The 20496-nt window shown below is 46.2% G+C and overlaps 1 protein-coding gene across 2 annotated transcripts in view; it reads left to right on the forward strand.

Moving 5' to 3' along the window:
• Positions 1 to 20496, forward strand: part of ADGRV1 (adhesion G protein-coupled receptor V1) — a 2479945-nt gene that overhangs the window by 716134 nt on the left and 1743315 nt on the right. For both annotated transcript variants that reach the window (XM_069627623.1, XM_069627624.1), the window contains exon 23: positions 15195 to 15375. In XM_069627623.1, coding sequence (XP_069483724.1) covers positions 15195 to 15375 — 181 coding nt within the window. The remainder of the gene's footprint in view (positions 1 to 15194; positions 15376 to 20496) is intronic.

Consider the following 20496-nt stretch of genomic DNA (forward strand, 5'->3'; position numbering starts at 1 on the left):
AGGGCCCTTCCTCTTTCTTGGGGATACCAAGGATGCGAACGTTATTGCGTCTGGACCTTCCCTCGCTCTCCTCCACCCTGGCCCCCAGCGTCTTGAGTGTGGCCGAGATTCCATGGATCTGTTGTTGCACATTGTGTAGGCCGTCTTCTGTCGTCGCAATCCGTTGTTCTGCCTCTCCAGTGCGCGCCGACAGCTTTTGGAGGTCGTGTCTAAGGAGGGAGACATCGAGGCTTATGCGGTCTATCTTCTGCTCCATAGATGAGCGGGAGTCTGCAATGGCCGTCATGACGTCTTTAAGCGAGAGCGCGTGTTCAGTTTCCATCCCGTCGGATGTAGCGATTGGGAATCCGTCTGTTGTGATGAAGGCACAGTATATTGTTCAATTCTGTTCTGCATGTTGGGTTTCCTTGTATTTTCTATGCCCATGGTCGCACCCCGATCCTGGGGCGGTGGCTCGATAACAGTGTTCTTACCAAGGGCCTTCGGTGGTGTCCGCTGGGTCGACCCAGTCTCAGTCAGGCCGTGGCAAAGCCGAGAAGCGATCTTGTTAGAATTGCGGTGCCAGGTCTATCTCCCGTCTTTGCGTCCTCCTGCAGGGAGAAAGGTGGTGTGGTTGGGTACAGAGCCCACCGCCTGCAAAGGTGATGTCACCCCTCAGTGGGCAACAGCTGCTTTGTGGCCCTTCAATGTGTCAGGATGTGTACCGTGACTTGGGCCTCTGGGTGTGCTCCTGCTGGGATTCGGGATTTAAAACGTTCTTGCTCTCTAACCACGGCGCCGCTGGGTTCTTCCCGATGGTGTACCATCCCCACTCTGTGTGCTCCGTGTCCCGGGTCTGTGCCAGGCCGGTCCTCTGGATCGCCCTGCGGTCTCAGTGCAGGGGGTGTCTGTCATCTAGGCAAGTCCCGGGGGTGTTGCCAGTTCTTCCCCTTCTCGGGGGGGGCCCCTATGCGAGCGTTGGTTCTGCAATGCAAGGCACGACGTGCCGGGTGTTCCGGGCCAAGTAGTATATGAGTTGGTGCCTCATTACAGCGAGTTCTTTCAGGATCTGTCCTTCTGCATGGGATGGAGCAGCGCGGTGCTCCGGACCTTCCCGCTCGTCGAGGCCACCTCGTTCCTCCAATGGCCAATTCGCCGGGTCCACTGCGCACTGGAGCGGATTAATGGGGAAGACCCGGGAGCCGCTCTTGACGAGGCCCAGCTCTTCTTCACAGATATGGCGGGTGGGCAAACCGCTCGTGTGAGCCAGTTCGTGTCCCGGGGGGAGCGGAGGAGGGCCCCGAGGCACTCGTTTGCAGGGTCCCACCTCGGCCACCTTGCCGCGGGGCGAGGCCCAGGCCCGGATCCTCAGGGCCAGGGCGAGTCGTCCACCTCCCCCGCTGTTCCGCTCGACTCCGGGTCAGGTTCGCCGTGAGGCCGCCTCTTAAGGTTCGCATAGGAGCGCCCAGCTCCTTCCGCGGTCTTCTCCTCGGCAGCCCAGTGCTTGCCATTCGTTAAGTCTCTTCACTCAGGTGGCCATTTTAGGAGGTCGCCAGGTGGTTCTTCTTCCACCTTCGCCTCGACATATCTCAGTGCCCTGCTTCCAAATATTTTCACCGCCTGGACCGAGTGAGCACCACGGTTTCGGCTAAGCATAGAAGTCAATTTTACGTTTCATAATTAGCGATATCAGGCGATTTATCAGGATTCATGCAGCGATCGCGGGAGCAACGGAGAGCTACGTCCTCCTCATCGCGTTGCTAGCCACGCCCCCCCAACACACTCATCTTAAACAAAATCAACCAGCTGAATATCATTCAATAACCGTAAGCTTAGAATTTCCAAAAGAAGCGACAGAGTATGCTTACAATTAAGGGATTTTTACCCCGTTTTCCAAAAAGATGGTCCAAATATAGACAATAGAACACCTCCTCCTATCTCTACCCTTCCCTCCAATCTTTTTATTTTCTCTATCCTTATATGATTTATTATCACGAAGTTGCCGGGCATTTCTTATTGGAGTTTGATCCCCTCAGTATTTATTCTTCCTCCACTGTCCTAAATATGGAAAATATCTTCTGTGGGTCATCCCTCATTTTAGATGACTCAGCTGTAGGGCGTAACACATGGTAGGCTCTGAATTAGGGTGGCATCATTGAGATTACAGCATTTTCCCTTACCTACTTTAATCCAATTTTTGTCTTCATTAATCTCAATGGTCTCTACTTCGCATGGCGCATTAGTCCCTGCAGCACCCAAACATGGGTATACTGAGATAGCCCTCTTTTGTCCCAACAGGAATCAGATAGCATGTGATAATGCCCTGGCCTTTCAATATAATCACCCTCTAGTAAAGCCCCTTGAGCAACAGTTTCTTTGCTCTTTCCCGTCTCCCTTTAAAAGGGGCTTTACATCATTTGGTATGGTAGACCATTTTCCAATTCCCAAAGACCACTGTAAAAGAAAGAGATCCTTGGGCACAAGTTAAGAGAAGACCTGGGGAAGAGAAAGAGATCCTTTGGTACAAGTTAAGAGAAGACTAGAGGAAGGAAAATATATATCTTTTGACAGAAATTCAGACAATATTGATGCTATTGATTCTATTGAAAGAGAGCCTAAGAAAGGCTTGGGGAATAGAGATACCTTTCCAATCTTATTTTGGAACTACAAGCAAATCGGCTGAAAAGGTCTGGGGAAGAATTACCTCCTGCGCATCTGTGTGGAACCATAAAAAAAAGACTAGTGATGGCTAGGGGAAGAAGGATATTCCCCCATTATTTGTGAACTGCCTTAAATCATCCCAAAGGAGGGAGTTTTACTGGTGGAGCCAGGGTGGAGCCTCCTTATTGGATTTCTTTTGAAGTGTAAGAGATGGAAATAGGTTTGGTACATAGGACCGAGTACTATTTAGTTTTGATGAACATTCTGACGCCATCTTTAGTTTTGTTTGAGCCAGGAAAACCCCTCTTAATTATAGGGACAGGTAAGGTTCTTCCTTATTTTCTGTCAAATAAAGGTTTGTGCCAACAAACATTCCACCTTTGTGTCCCACGTCTACCTCTGCACCCTCACAGTCCAGAGGCTAGCTTTATCTACCATGTTGAATGTCATGGTCAGGTCTATACATGCTACATATAGTGGGTTAGCTACCTCTCCCCCGGCGCAATCAATCAATGGATTAATTGCCAGACCATTCACTTCCATCCCCATCCCCCCTGAAACCGGTTTGATATTTCGACAACAGATTAGTCTTCTATATCAATTGCTCAATTGCTTTTAGTAATAACAGCAAAAATATTTTGCTGTCAGAATCCAGGAGGGAGGTGGGGTGATAACTTGCGATAACATGATGGGGACAAATCATCACCCTTGTCTCAGGAGGATAGCTCAGGGGCAACATGCTCGCCTTGGAACCAAGAAGATATGGAGTAACACAGGTTCGATCCCCAGGTCTGTGCCTAAAAACCTCTAGGTATTAAGCGCATTATGAATAACCAATAATAATTATCAAATACATGGACAATCACAAAGTATTCCAGGTTAAAGGAATACATCTGTTTTTTAGAATACTTTCAAAAAGCAGAAACAGAATGTAAGCCCAGGTTCCTGGCACAAGTTTCATTATCTTTTGCAGATTCCATTATGCCCTGGAGCATGCGAGTTCGAACTAGATTGTATAATATCAACAATTTGGTCCTCTGAGACCTTCAAGGTCCAAGGACCCTCATAATTGGAATTAAATTGTTTTGAAGAGGATTATTAATAGAATTCCTTAAAATCGGTAATCCACTGGCTCGCCACGATTAATGAAAGGGTCTGCGTTGGAGATACCTCTTATTCTGTATCAAAGCCCAGACATTTATTGCATCATTTTTTAATACCATCTTCAGCATAGATTCCCCATCACATTGTTAAAACAAATATCTATGGGCTTTAATCCAGTTTGTATATTTCTGTTTCACCTTCCTTATCAATTCTATCTTAATGTGCAGGGAAATAGATATGTTTTGTATTTCTTTAATATCCTGCCTCATTTTCTTTTTCCTACATTGCACAGTGTTATCATAATTGTATTCCCGGTCAGAATGTATCCAGGTCTTATTGCCATTAACAGCTTCCATCACTTTTTGGTTGATAAAGGTAGAAAATCTTTCAGTGGAGAAGCCTTTTACTTTAAACCAATACTAGATGTGTGCCAAATCTTAACCATTTCAATATTAAATAATTCAAGGGTCCGAGGACTCCAAGAGATGCATGTTTTTTGTGTCTTAATACTATGATCACTGGCCACATTCTCTAATTTATCAAACTCTCCCAGATTTGAAAGAGATATTTGGAGTGGAAGACATAGTCAATCCAAGAGACCTGCACCTTTCTGTGCCATGTTGGTTTGCTAGGCCTATCTCCTAACACATTTCTATTCAGCATGAAAAGACTCCACTCAACACATGCCCTAATAATCGCCTGCAATATTCCTTTTCCCTGTCTTTAATCATTACCCTACAATTCTGAGAGATAAACACACTGAATTCCAATATCCTGCTAAAGTTATTTCCCCATCCGGCACACTATGCTTATACTTATCCAAGATCTCTCGTAATGAGTTAGCAAAATCCTACATCAGTGGAGGGGATGTCAATAAATATTAAATAATAAAACATGCAATCGAATTGTTCCTTTACAGAAACCGAAATCGATATCCACTGCCAATGCACCTATAGTGTCCTTAGCTACAAACTTCCCCCTGTGGACAAGTTTATCATTAATTGCGATAAGTAGACCACCTGATGGTCTACCACCATGTATATTGATAGCAGGCTGCTGGAAAATTTCATAGCCAGCCCACACAAAGTGATCTACAGAACACATATCCTGCAAAAATATAAATGTATGTTGGCTAATCAATTTAATCAACTCACAATCTCGGGGCAACTTCCCAAATCCCCTCACATTCCAGGATAAAAAGGGAAATATTTGTATTCCTATCACCAGATCCCTGCTTAACTTTTAAGATAGTGCCTCACCGCAGCTTTCAACTCATTCCTAACTGACAACAATACCAGTAACCAAGAACAGTCATCTTGAGATTTAGGGGCCTGTCTATTAGATGTCAAAAACACACTTCCCGATTCTTATTGCCCATTGAACATGAGATTTTTAAATCTTCGTCAAACCAGGATTCAGTCCTAGATCCCTTAATTACAATACCTGGAGACTTTTGATTACTTATTTTTATCTATTTATGTATTTATTTGTGCATTTATAACAGCGCACAAAGACGCTAGGTACAAAGGATATGGAATTGCAAGATGTTATTAGGTGTTCCATATGCAGCACAAGGCTGGAAAGTCAAATCAGGTAGGTTGTAGGCATTACAAGTGCAGCAAAATGCTGGAGCGTCAAATCAGGTAGGTTTCAGGCATTACAAGAGCAGCGAAAATCTGGAGAGACAACTCAGGAAGGTTGCAGGTATTACATATGTAGTGCAAGGCTGGAGAGACAAATCAGGTAGGTTGCCGGCATTACATATGCAGTGGAAGGCTGGAGAGACAAATCAGGTAGGTTTCAGGAATTACAAGTACAGAGCAAGACTGGAGAGACAAATCAGGTTGGTTGCAGGCATTACAAGTGCAGCGCTACTGCCATAACGACCTGGATTCGTCATTTTATGGCACACGTCATATCCCATGGTTCTAAGGGAATCAGCCTCTACCTACAGCATGGTATGCACTGCCCAGGAAGTTACTGTTATTGCTATACTATCCACTCTACTATTGTCAAAAATCGCCAAGCTCTATATCCTTAGTTCACAATAGCCTTAACCAAGATATTTCATTGAACAATGCCAGGATATTAGAACGGTTCAATAAGGGATGATTACAACGTACATTCTAAAGTGAGAATCCTGGGATAAGGGATCCTGTTTCCCTATCAAGTTATTCCACAGGAACCTTCTATTAAGATCACAAGTAGATTTCAATACCCATTTTTCAGATTAATTTCCCCAAAGCGTCGTAATCTTAAAGGAATTTTTTGAAATCTCTACTGTGAGGAATCAGAAATGTGAGCCATATTATTCAATAAAAAGGTTGGATGAACGCCACACTATCCCTACTCTGACGAGGATTTCCCTAAATTAAACACAAACAGCCCTAAATTAAACACTCTAACAAAAGGATATCCCTCCCTCACACTTGTACATTCAATACACCCGTCCCAAACACGGATCGAGATTACTCAACTGCTCAGAAAAATAAGACTCAAGCAGTTTTTTCAGGAAAAAAGCAAACAAGACCAGTCCCAATTCACAGACCTGCGCCCTGCATCACAATTTTTTCCAGCTGCGGAAAGCATCACACCGGAATGCATAACATTTGAGCAGGCTCTTCTAAAAAAACTGGAAGTAGTGGAAATGCAGCAATGAAGAGTTGGAAGCACTGAAAGCCCTATCCGACAATGAATAAATCACGATAAAACCCGCAGATAAAGGGGGAGTGACTGTTATAATGAACACTCAGGATTACCAACACTTGGTTAACTGCTTGGTGAATGACACCAATAGCTATCGACCACTACCAGCGGACCCTACTCCATCATTGAGAGGACTCATTCGTCCCATTGTGGAAGAAGCCCTCAACAAAGGATACATCAATGAGAAGGAGGCTGCTATCCTTACACCCACCCATCCAAGGCTCCCCGCCTTCTACGCTCTACCTAAAGTGCACAAGGGCATAACCCCTCCTCCGGGACGACCTATTGTGTTAGGGATCAACTCAATACTAGAACCACTCTCGCAATACGTTGTCAGGTTCCATCGTGAAAAGATACCTTAAATTGACGTCATATGTAAAAGACAGCAATTCTGAACCTACTCACAACTCTGTCCTTTGACAACAACAACCAATGTCTAGTTTCCATGGATATTGAGGCATTATACATGAACATCCCGCAAGTGAAAACAATGGAGATGGTCAGACGGCGACTCACGGATGACCCGAGCCTATCATCCGGGCATGCAGGCTTTATAACACATCTGGACGAAATATCCCTAACAAGAAATGTCTTCATATTTGAAGATACTTTTTTTCAACAGATATTCGGCACGGCCATGGGGACAACTTTTGCCCCAAGACTAGCCAACCTATACATCCAATATTTCGAAACAGAACATGTATATGCAAGAACAAATCCCTTCCTGACCAACATCAAGATGTGGAAGAGATACATCGACGATGTTCTGGTAATCTTTCAGGGCACATGTGAAGAACTGACAGCCTTCCACTTATGGCTAAACACCTGTAACAACCATCTCAACTTTACAATGGACTCCAGCAGGACTGAAACTCCCTTCCTGAACCTCCACATTGCTGCTCAGGAAGGCTAATTGATGTCAAAAGTATACAAGAAGGACACCGACAGGAACTCATTGTTACAGTATAACAGCTATCATCCAAAAGCACTGAGGCATAATCTACCTTTTGGCCAGTTCCTTAGGTACTGAAGAACATGTACTTCGGCCAACGACTATAACACACAAGCGGGAGCCCTTAAGAAACAACTACACAATAGAGGTTACCCCAAATAAATCATTAATGACACCTGTAAGTGAGCCAGAAACATCCCCCAAGAAATTATGCTACAACAGCATGCTAAAGTCACTGAGAGAGAGGAAATCACAGCAGTAATGAGCTACTCTCCCATGTTCAACTCTTTGAAGAGGGAGATAAAAAGATTTTGGGCCATTCTGAAAACGGACTCCAGTTCCCTTCCGATGCACTCTTTTGCTATCAAGAGATGAAGGAATCTGAGAGACAGTCTAGTGCACACACTCAAAGAAAAAGACTCTACTCCAAGGGACCCCACTATTTGGGGTACAACAAAACGCAGGGGTCATACCCCGTGTGGAGGGTGCACTATGTGTGCCCAAACTACCAGAAGCAAAAGCATCAAAATAGGATGGCACACCCCGTGGGAACAGAGACATTTAACAAATTGCAAGTCAAAAGGCGTTGTATACCTCATCACGTGCCTGTGCAACCTACGATATGTGGGCATGACAACGAGAGAAGTAAAAACTAGACTTATCAAGTCCTGTATTCCTGTATTCGCATGAAAAAACTTACAGCACCCCTGGTTGACCACTTTCAAACACATGGCCATACACAGGATGACTTCAAATGAACCATACTACAAAAACTGAGATCACCACATATGGGAGGCAATTTTGGTGAAATGTTACTAAAGCGTGAACAGCTATGGATATTCTTTCTGGACACAGTGAGGAAGGGCCTCAATGATGGGATACAATGGCACAAACTTGCCCTCATCAAGTAGACCAAAAATAGAAAAAAGAAAAAAATATATTAATTGCGGACCAACATGTGCCTCAAATTGGGCCAAAAATGACACCAAAAAATCCAGCATAACAACAATTGTCGTTCCAGGAATATAGCTAGCACCATGATGCTTGCCAATGGCACTTGGATTTCACCTAAGCGGCATGACATAAACTGCCTTATGAACCGCAAAACTGTTACCCCCGGAGATGTCCAGCCAGTAGGATTGTGATAAAACCTTTACACATTCTACTCACTACTATCAATTAGTGTGTTGAGATTCCATATATCTATATTGACTTGTCCCTCGTTTTAAGCACAATAAGGTATTATGGAGCTTGTTCTCCTAACACACAGTGGTCACACCATGCAAACTGATATCACTTGCATTCCGTATGAAACAATAGCAGCCTTGGTCCACTCCAAAATGGCTGACGGCTGAAAGGGGCATAAACAGTGAAGATGCACTATTTAAGTGCCCACAGTGTTGCCCGGCAACCCTTTTGTTTGGCAAGACGGAGCGCGACTAAGCAGCGTTCGGTGTACCCTGCAGGCTGGGAACAGACCGCTAACCACGGTAAGTCATTGTAATCACGAGCGGACACGCGGGATCGGACATAACACAAATTGAGTAATTCAAAAAAAGTTCTTGACAGCAAGATGTGCATGAGAAGCCAATTCTCCTGTATCTCCATGCGCACTAATCAATATTGCATGCGAGCCTACAGTGGAGCATGGGAATGCCATCCTGCTCTACTGTAACTAAATACAAGCCATGATGCATGCACTAAAAATTGTACTGCTATACATGCACTGACCATCCTCTTTTGGATCCTAATCGTTACCCGCACGCTGCGCGTAACCACAATACAAGTCCGGTAGCAGATGCAAAACCAACTGGAATGGTCATACAGATGTGAATGTGCAACACCGGGTAACCCTACGGGTAATGCATAAGAAATGCAAAAGCGAACGACTGGTCAAGGGTCACATTTAACATGAAATATCCCCCTTAATCCCTAGGAGTCCTACGACCGCCACAGGGATTCTTGTGATCTCAACCAATCCACAGGAGACAAGGATAGCCACAAGAACACCCAGACTCTACATAGACATCTGGGCCTAAGGTAATTACATAACCTTGACCGAACACACATCTATTTTGTCCTTTTTTCAGAAATGGAGCACTTGGGTGATAGATGGGTGCCATATCTGTGTGGGGGGAACAGATTGAGTCCTGTTTAACACAATAGACGCATAAACTCTGCACTATAAGTTGCTATGTAGAACAACGCTACTATGCTAAAAGTAAATTACTTTTATCCATCGGACCTATACCAAAACTAGTCTTTGACACTTTTCCCTAGGTGGAAGTGGTGATTGACATCCACATTCATCCGACACGCTGATCTAATTCAAGACAGAACAAAACAACTTGGTCCTGAAGAAGATGACAAATCTAGGAGTCATCAAAACCTGTCGACTTTTTTAAAAACAGGATATCCCGAAGAACACAGTGGATACAGAATAGAAGTGATGGCTTTGTAATGGAAACATTTTCTCCCAGATCTCTCAGTAATTCACAATACCGCTTAAGAACTGGGAATCTATCAATGTCTACCAGCAACCACCAATAGAAGTCCACACCACCTTTAGGGCTACATAGCACAGCCCTTTATATGAGGTGTTTTCCTTTTCCTCAATAGAAAAGGCTTTCTTATGATTTTTCTCTTAGTTGTGTTTTTTTTAATTTAGCAATTGATCTACAACTTAGGGTCAACCCACTTCTCTGAAGGTCGAATAAAATATAGGACTTACTAGACCGTAGAAACAGTTCCTTGCAGAAATGTGGCCCTAGTGCTTGAGACATTGCTCTTACTCCTATGAAGGATCTCAAATAAACATAAACATTGTAGATTTAGGGACTGCTCACCTAATCTATCCCTTTTAGATAGGCGGTGCATCACCTCTGCCCTAGGGACAGACACCCACGTAGGACAAGGGTGTTCTTCGTCTAGGGACCGTCAGGTAACACATTGACTTTGAATTATTAACCAAAACCATGTTTATTCAGTGGTTTTCCTAAAAGTGTTCTTATGTGTGAAAAACATGTTACTTTAACTAACACTTAAGGTTAAATGTTGAACTGTGATCATTTCCCTGATTGTTCTTCTCAGGTGCAATCCAGCCACCTGGAAACTCTAAATAGGGCTCACTTGCCTCGCTACTGCAGCTTCCAGCTGCATGATCTCTGCCTTAATGATTTTATTTCGGCTCTTTACAGCATTCATTGAAGGAGTATCATACAAATCATTAACCAGTCTTGTTTGAAAAGAGAAATGAGGTTTTCTGGGCTTTTGGTGGTTATTACTCACAGACTTCTTTCCATTACCCCTTTTGGAGTTTTCTAGCTCTATGGGCTTGAGAAGGGGTTTTATTCACTTTTATACCACAGGAGTTTTGGCTGTTTTCACCCACGTTGAGGTGTTCAAGCGGTGCAACAGATAGATTATTGTGGCAACAGGCGATAATGTATTTTGGCAGTTGTGATATCTCTTCCTTAGAGGATGGCAAATACTGTGTCTCACCCTACTGATTCCTCTTACTTCCCTGAGCCTTTTCTCCTCCCAGGTAATCCTGCTTCAGAGCACCACCCCGGGGTGAAGGTCAGGAAGCATCTGCCTTTCCCTTGCCAACTGGGAAGAGACTTTAGGCAGGGATTTAGTGAGGGATCGCTAGAATTCATCACACAAGCAATTTCTCCAGCCCCTTGCTAATAACTCCTACTAAGGGGGCGGTCTTCAACCCTAACCTGTGTAGATATTGTAGACATTTGTTTTTGTCTTATTAAGTTACCTTGTTGCACTGGAACTTCATTCACAATATTAAATCTCCAGGGCAGGAAAATCTCAGGTTTCTGATTGACCAACCCAGTCTCCCCCTCATAATCAACACCCACATGCTTCCTAAGTAGTCCCCTAAACCTGATCAGGAGGGAACTGAAGGATCCATGGAGTGGGGGGGGCTCAACGAGGTAGATTTATTGGATATTGCACACACATCAATGTCCCAACATCCAGCTCCCACATCCTACTTGAGCTCGAAAACAAGATGTGCGGTCTGTTTTGGTAGAGCACAAAGAGCAGACCATGACAGAAGAACTACACGATTTGAAGCACTTACTCAATATTCAAGTGAAACTAAAAGCTGCATACCTGATACCAGAGGGTATTGTAGAAAATACGGGACAAGTGACTAAAAAGGAAGCTCATATACCCAAATGGGAATTCTGAAGCCGTTTCACTGAAACTTACTGAATTTCGATGCAACAGTGACATTGAAATACAGCCCACACACCACTCTGGATTGGGGATGATTGGGAACAGTACTACTGATATCACAAATTGAGGAAGATAACGTTTTTATAGTATCAAGAATACGACGGAGATCGATTCAAAGAATAGCATCCAGATTTAACCAAGTACAAAGATTCATAACGAATTGAAGAGCTCCTGATGAAGGGAATAGACTCCTGAAACACGTTGAGCAAACTAGAATGAGAGAATATTAAGAATTTATCTCGATGATCAAATGTGATATTATCAAAAACGTATACTGATTTATTTATCCGTCTGATTAATTTTTCCATGTAATTATTAAATTGAATTGAACTGTATTAGTAATAGCACACTGGTGTTGGAATGTTGAATGACAAATGGTCTTTGGCATTTTGTGTTGAATAAGCGTTGAATATATGAAGAAATATTAATCAAATTTAATTGTTTACAAAAAAACAGTGAAATATCAATCTTTCTTAAATCGATGTATACATCTTTTCTTTGTTTGTAGTTTATCAATTGACATTCCCAGAACTATCACCCTTCACACATGCATAATTACTCATGCACGAACATCCACATGCACACTATAGCACACGCTCAGCATGATCAGACGCAGTAAAGTTACATTTATAGATGGAAGATTTATTTCCTGCTGTAGCCAAAAGAAAATGACTATCCAATTGCATTTCAATGAAGTTGAGGCTTGATGAACATAATATGACCCTTGAAGCATGAACAAATTAAGTGTTAGCTTGAGCATTACCATCTTCCAATGTGAGGATATAAGTGGCTGGTGGGTGGGTTTTCCTAACCCAATAGCAGTTACTTGAAAATGTGGGTGAGAAGAACTGTTAAGGACCGCCCCTTTGTGATGATCTGATAAAACAACCACGGTTTGCTGTAACAAATGTCCCTGCAGAATCCTGTTACCTACTACTGCACTAAAGAATTGCTTAGTAGTACTCCGATCAGCTAAAAGTTCTATTTGGTTCTCTATCTACAGGCACTTCTACCAATCCTAGGTCAAAAGACCTATTTTTTTCCGAATGGAAAAAATACCAATTTAGAAAGACCGTTCCGTGACCGCACAGAGAGGTCTTTCTAAATCAGACTGTCAGGCCCCTGCGGCACACGAGTGCGCGCAGGGGCTGACAGGCTCTATGTGACCCGGTGGACTCGACGCAGGAGTGACAGGTAATTTTGAAACTGTATGTGTGTGTGCGTGTATGTCTTGTATGAGTATGTGTGGGAGAATGCATGCTTAGATGTGGGAAGGAGGTGGTGGGTGGGGAAAGGGGGGTTTTTGGGGGTTAGCCCCCTGCCCCGATTAACGAGAGATTGAGCGGGAGAAGGTGGGGGTGGGGAAGGAGCAGGGTTCTATGTAATAATACGATATTTTAAAGCCTGCACAAAAATGGCCAAAAGAAATCGTTCTTATTTGTGTTTGGGCTTTAAAATGTGCGATGATCCTTCTGCCTGTATCTTCTGTGATCTGCAGCCTTCTCCAAAAATCCCTGTTTCCTCACTCTTCCACAACCGTGTCTTACTGCTTTCTCAGTATTCCACGACCGTCTCATCTACTGTACTTGCTGAAGTGTTTGGTGCCCGTTTCATCGTGGAAAAACTTTCTCTGCCTGCAGCTTTTCTGTATTCTAGAGCCGCTTACCTGCTGACTCTTTATGCTACAGGCATCTTTGCCTACTGTCTGTGCCTTTACATCCCCGCCAGCTCCATGCCTGCGTTTAGCCTTTTTCCTGCCAGCTCCTCCTCCTTGTTAGTCTCTCCTGCGTATTATTCCCTCTGCGTGCTCCATGATCCACTGGTTGCTCCCTCTCTTTGCTTATTACCTTCTGCCTGCCTCCTTTGGGCACGCTTCAGATCCCTCTGTGTGCCACAGGCTCCCCAGTATGCTCTCAAGTCTTGGACCCTCTGCTAGGGAGGGAACTTCTTATGGGGGGGAGACGGCATCTTAATGCACCTATCCCAATACCAGATAAATGCTCCCAACACTGGCGCCAGGCGAAATGGCATCTGGCGGGCCGGGTATCATGGCTGCTGTCACCAGGTCAGACCAAAACAAATGAAACATCTCTGCAGTGGGCAAAATTTGAAGGTCCAACCCCCACGCCATACATCATTTGTTTTAAATGTAGGAGTTGCTTACCGCCACACATGAAAATATGCATCACCTTTAGTTAATTTGAAAGGACATTTCAGTGAGAACATTTCTGTATCTGTACATCTTTGGCCAGCTAGGAACGAAGGCCACAAGACTGCAGCTTTTTAGACTGGTTCCGCCAAGCCTGGTACTGTCAGTCAGGGGAGATCATGAGGAGGCAATCTGGGTCCCGAGGTAGGGCAAGGCCAGCACATCTTACAGCAGGTGGCTGGCCGTACATGCTGCAACAGTATTACCCTCTTTTGCCGACTTACACTTTTGGAGAATTGCTTTTTGCCGAATCTTTTGCCACTTTTCTTTGGTTGAAAAATGCAGATGGAAAGTTGGGGTAAGGTATATAGAAGGGGGGCTGACTAGGACTGGGCTGTCGGGCAATAGCCCCATGGCCAGACCAAAAACGACAAATGCTGGTGTGGGCACATTTTTTTGGTCAACGTGGCTCACTTTTTTGGCCAATGTGGGCCAGTTTCTTGAGTTACTTCCCTACGCGGCTAATAGTTTTGACCAGTGTTGCTGAATAAATATACTTTAAAATGCACAATTTGCATCCCAATTAATCAAAAACTCCCCCTTGGCTACTATTCAAACAGTGTCACAAAAGGAATGACTTGCCATTTGCAACTGTGGGCCACTTTTTCATTGGTGTCCGAGACAATCTTATGGCTTTGTCCGACCCTGGGGGTGGGTGGCATAATGAGGGTGTGCATGGAGGGTATCCCCCCACATTTTGCAGTAAAAAAAGTGGTACATTCGATAACAAAATTCTGCAGAAGTGTAGGCCGCCATAACAACTCGCCATATGGCTTGGGGCGGGGCAATTGCATGGTGTAACCTGAAGGTCCCGGTCATCATTTTCCAATGGAGTGAGCTGTTTAGGGTGAACGCTTGCTGGTCACGGTTTGAGTAGATTGAGCGGCTCGACTTACCTGTTTGCCGACTCCACTCTCTTCTGTCCTCTGCTGCCACGCCTCCGCGCCCACCTGCACCATCATGGGCATGGTAGCTCCTTCTGCAGCCCCTGCCGTCATTTCCATGGAGCCCATCTACATTATATAGCTTTCCAATATGGTTACATGGGTCACGTGCTTGCCATGGCACATTTATTCACACAGAAATAGTCTTTGGCACCAGGTGCACTGCCCTGGGACTATTAACCTAGGCAACAGGCTGTTAGGACTTGCTATTGCACTGCCCGTCTTGCCAAGATCAGTGAAAACAGAACTGTCACTGCTTCCTCCGGATTCATAATTTGCAAGTTTGAAAGCTGAGTGGGACTGGCAGACATTGTCATTATTCTACTCTTTGTTCTATATTTTCTGACTTTTGGATTCTTCTGTCCTTGGTTTGCTCCTCTTCTAGGTCCTAAACCTGCATGTTCTTGACGACAACATTCCTGAACTTAGTGAATATTTCCGTTTGACCTTGGTCGCTGCAATTTCTGGAGATGGAAAATCTGGGTCTACGCCAACCAGTGGAGCAAGTATTGACGCAGGGAAGAAAAGCACCACCATTTCTGTCAAAGCAAGTGATCACCCATATGGTAAGAACAGTGCTGAATGCTGCGTTGAGTATGCGTTATGCAGGCGTGGAGTTGCTTCTTCAGTTTTCATGGTATCCGGAAACAAATCGAATGCAACATTACCTAATGAGAAATGACCGAATTTTTCTTTAATCATATTTGTTAGGTATTTGTGCACATTTGTATTAATATATAGAATGGGGGGGTGGGATAAGGGGGTAAGGGAATAGGTTAGGCTAGGAGGAAGTGGGGGGGTACCAGGGGGGTTTCCCCCACCTTACCAAAAAAAATGTGATCAAAATAATTAGGTAATTTCTCATTAGTTATTTTATTTTCGATCATTTCATGGTCAATCGTTTTCATAGCATGCAATACTGTCTTACAGTTACTGGTTTACCTGCATTCATAGCTGTCACTAATTGCTTTTAGTCCGTGTCTCGGAGGAAGATATGCCTTTCCTGTGCATTGGCAGTTCTGTGGCGTTCTTCCAGACAGCTTGCTCGCCAGTTTTCGGCTGAGTAATCTTGGGATCGGTATGGCCGGGGATATCTCTTTCTGCATCAGCACATCCGCAGCAACAGGAGGCATTCACCAATCAGATCTACCCCTGCCCGTCTCTCGAATGGCTTTCACATTGGATTGGAAGTCAGGAGTGCAGCCTCATTATCTAGCCAAATGCATCACCCCAATGTATCACCTCTCTTGAGTGATGATGGGTGCAACTGGCTCGATGGTGTTTCATGAGTTCATATGAGGTTTCAATTGGCATATGAAATCAATACATGGTCATGTGAAGCAGTAATTGTACGATGAGACAATGCAGAGACACTAATATAGGTACCCTAGTTTATAAAACTGACCCTGGCATTTGTTATGTAGTGTGTGGTTGTATAGAGCACAAACATTCACCAAAAGGTATTTTAGCGCAGTAGGAAAGATATGATCAAAAACCAAAAGCATATAGTAGCAGCTTGCAATGAAGGTGCTATTATACTTTAAAAAGAAAAGTCTTCCGTTTTTTGGAGCAAAGCTAAATAATTGGGTTCTCTACGGAAATCAGATGGAAGTTGCTAATTCTGATTTGTTGGACTATGATGGAGTGTCCACCTAAACGTTCCCTCCTGTATCAAGGAGCCGTCAGCTTTCTATGCAGAGAGGGGTGTCAGCGCAACATTAAAAAAGAGGGATATTGATATATGATATGATATGATATGGTATTTGTAACGCGCCTATACACAGGTGTTTCAAGGCGCGACGAGGCAGGGAGGGGAGGAACAAGGGGAGACAGACAACGATCCTACTAGGCCAGGTGTCATTCAGATCGCGCAAGTGCAGGGGTGGGGGAGGGGGAAAAGTGCAAGGGGAAGGGGAGGGGGGAAGTGCAGTACAGGTAAGTGGCGTAAAGTAATAAATAAATAGGGCCAGCTGGTGGCAAGTGCAAGGTAAGTGCAGAACAAGTGCTGGGGAAGGGGGGGGGGCTGTAGGGATACAGAGACAGTCCCGCAGTGCAGAGGGGTTCCAGGGCATCAGTGCAAGTGGAGAGTGGCTGGGCCACAGGACCGAGGCCGTTTAGAGTGGTCCAGTTGCAGGATCAGTGCAGTTTCAGTGAAGAATTAAATTGCTGTTCAGCAGGGGAGAGGGAGAGAGAAAGCAGAAGCAAAGAGGAAGGTTTTGAGGTGCTTCCGGAACCGGAGATGGTTCTCCTCAAGTTTCAGGGAGGCAGGAAGGCTGTTCCAGAGGGAGGCCCCTGCCGCGGAGAGAGATCTACCCCCAGCTCGTTACTTCGAGAAGCGGCTGACCCTGAGGGAGTTGGAGGCGGATGAGCGAAGGGCTCGGGAAGGAAGATATTTGGGAAGAGAGAGTTGAAGGTATTTAGGACCCAGGCCCCAGAAGGCCTTGTGGACAATGCAGAGGGTTTTGAACTTTATCCTCGCAGCCACTGGGAGCCAGTGTAGAGATTTCAGTCCTGGAGAGATACGGTCCCTGGGCTTGAGGCCAAGGACAAGTCTCGCAGTTCTGTTCTGGATGAGTTGCAGAGGGCGGAGAGTGGAGGCAGGCAGATTAAGATAGAGGCTGTTACAGTAATCCAGCTTCGAGAGAACCAGGGCTCGGGAGACAGTGAGCTTCTGGGGGAAGGAGAGGAAGGGAAGAATACCTCTGAGGAGGTGCAGCTGGTGGTGTGACCTCTTGGCGACGTCAGAAATATGAGGAGAGAAGGAGAGTGTGGAGTCGAAGATGACCCCAAGGTTTTTTGCCTTGCAGGTAGGAGCAGGGAGGGGGCCAAGGGAGGCAGGCCAGAGAGCTGCAGGGAAGGAGGGAGTGGGAGTACCGATGAGTAGAATCTCAGTCTTACTGGCATTAAGGCAGAGGTCATTGGCGGCACACCATTCTTGGATAGCAGACAGACAGTCAGAGATGAGGGAAGGAGAGGGGGAGGCTGAGGGTAGCCTGAAAATGAGCTGGGTATCGTCCGCATAGCACTGGAAATTAGGGCAGAGAGCGGCGATGCGGTGGGCAAGGAGTGCCAGATACTGGTTGAACAGCCAGGGAGAGAGATTAGATCCCTGGGGGACACCACAGGTGGAGAAAAAGATGTCGGAGAGGAAGGACCCAAGTTGGACCTGGGAGGGTCGATTTGAAAGGAAAGAGGTCAGCCACGCCAGAGCCTGACCAGTGATACCCAGGTTTTCCCGGAGACGGTTGAGCAGGATGGCATGGTTGACAGTGTCAAAGGCAGAGGAGAGATCGAGCAGAATGAGAACACACGGAGTGTTGGAATCGAGGTTCAAGAGCAGGTCTTCACGGATGTTCAGGAGAGCAGTTTCCGTGCTTCTGGCAGCTCTGAAGCCAGATTGATGGTCATGAAGACTACCAACAGATTCAGCATGGAGGTTAAGCTGGGAGATGGCCAGTTTCTCCAGGAGCTTGCCCAGGAAGGGAGTGATGGAGATAGGGCGATAGTTAGCCGGGCAGGAGGGGTCGGAAGTGGGTTTCTTGAGAAGAGGGTGCACAAGGGAGTGCTTGAGGGGGGAAGGGAAGACTCCAGAGGTGAAGGAGTGGTTGCAAAAGTCAGCCAGGGCAGGAGCCAGGGAGTCGATGTGGTCCTTGATAGTTTTGGAGGAACAGGGGTGAACCTGTTTAGACGAGACTTTCATTGATCGGACTTGTCTGGAAACCTCGTCAGCAGAGAAAGGTGGAAAGGCAGAGAAAGAGGGAGGAGGGGTGACCGCAGAAGGGCCAGAGGAATTACCGGGTAGGGAGGGGGGGAGGTGAAAGGAGGAGAGCGAGGACAGGATGTCCTGAGTTTTAGAGATGAAGTGAGAGGCCAGTGCAGTGCAGAGGGCCTGGGAGGGGACAGGAGAGGTAGAGACTGCAGCAGGGTTGGCCAGCTCCTTGCAGATTTTAAAGAGTTCGGCGGAGTTGTTTGATGCCGCAGAGATGTGGGCTTGGATAAGGGCTCTCTTCTTGGTGAGAACGGAGAGCCGGTACTGCCTTTGGAGCAGGCGGCAGGCCAGTTTGTTAAATGATGAACATGAAGCACGCCATTTCCTCTCTGCAACCCTGCACTTGCGTTTTAGGGTGACGAGATCCGAGTCATACCAGGAGTTACATTTGGCTTTGGGCTTCAGGCGGATTCTCATGACGGGGGCAAGGATATCAAGAGTAACAGATATAGCAGAGTGGAGCATGGAGAGGGCTGTGTCAGGGTGGGAGTCAGCCGAAGGGGGCAGGGGGGGCGAGAAGGTAGCAGCGAAAGCCTCAACTGACACACGCTTCATGGGACGGATGACCGAGAAGGTGGGTGGCAGTGAAGAGGGTGGCTTTGCCTGTGGGGTAGGGAGGGTGAGGTGGGAGGATAGGAGAAAGTGATCACTCCAGGAGAGAGGAGTGGAGAGAGGGACGGAGAGGGGAAGGTCAGAAGAGATCAGAGCATCAAGAGTGTGCCCAGCAGAGTGAGTAGGCCCAGACGGGAGAATAGAGAGTGAGAGAGAGTCGCAGAGGTCACGAAAGAGACCAGTGGGGGGACTGGAGGCATCAAGGTGGATGTTGAAGTCGCCAAGAAAGAGGAGTTGAGTGGTTGAGGACAGGAGTGAGGAGGAGAGGTCAGCCCACTCAGAGAGGAAGGAGGAAATATGACCAGGTGGCCGATAGATAGTAGCCACGGTAAGGGAATGGCTGGGGGAGAGAGAGAGTCGGCAGACAAGACATTCAAAAGAGGAGTAGGTCTGCGTAGGAGCGACAGTGGCAGGAATCCACTCAGGGAAGATAAGGGCAACACCACCCCCTGAACGGTTAGGCCTGGGCATGGATAGGATCTTGTAACCGTCAGGTAGGAGTGTGTCAAAGCTGGTGGCAGAGCTGGCTGTAAACCATGTCTCAGTGAGACAAAGGACGTCGAGGTCCAGTTCCTCAAGAAGGTGACAGATATCGGAGGAGTGCTTGATGGCAGAGCGAGTGTTTAGAGTGGCAATGTGGAGAAGGCTGCCATCCTTGAAGAACTTCCGGGGAGGGGTACAGATCAGAGGTACGCCCTGCGGAGGTATTGAAGAAGGAGGTGAAGAAGGAGCACGAGAGGGGGCAGGGAGGGTGGGTAGAGGCAAGGTAGCCAGGGATAGGGGAGGGGGGACAGCAGGAGAGGAGAGGAAGTTGATGAGGTGTGGGAAGCGTCTATCGAAGAGGTGAAGGTTGGCCTGAGGGCCTTGGACCAGGACGGTCCCATTAGCGTAGACATTAATGATGGCCTTAGAGGAGCGGAAGGGGGCCAAGAGGACATCCCAACGGGTGCCACCATTAATGGGAGAGGAGGAGAAAGGAGAGAGCACAGAGACCATATGAAGGGTCCATAGGTCAGGCGAAGGCACGAAAAAGAGGATGTCAGTGAGAGTTTCCTTAGAGCAGGCATTAGTGTAGGTGTCAGCGATAGGGAGGCCTGGGTTGGAGACCAGGATGTCCTTTTTAAACTTTTTCCTACCAGATTTAGTGAGGAGAGCAGGATAGTCAATGGAGAAGCAGTTACAGAAGATAGGCGAGACAGAGAGCACCATGGGGTAGGAGGGAGGGCGGGGGGGAGACAGACGAAACGAGAGCACGCAGACAGGAAGTGAGCGGCAAGCACAAGTTACCACAATTAGAGCAAACAAA

Source organism: Ambystoma mexicanum, chromosome 6p (assembly GCF_040938575.1).
Source record: "Ambystoma mexicanum isolate Mex_15411 chromosome 6p, UKY_AmexF1_1, whole genome shotgun sequence".
NCBI classification, from domain to species: Eukaryota; Metazoa; Chordata; class Amphibia; order Caudata; family Ambystomatidae; genus Ambystoma; species Ambystoma mexicanum.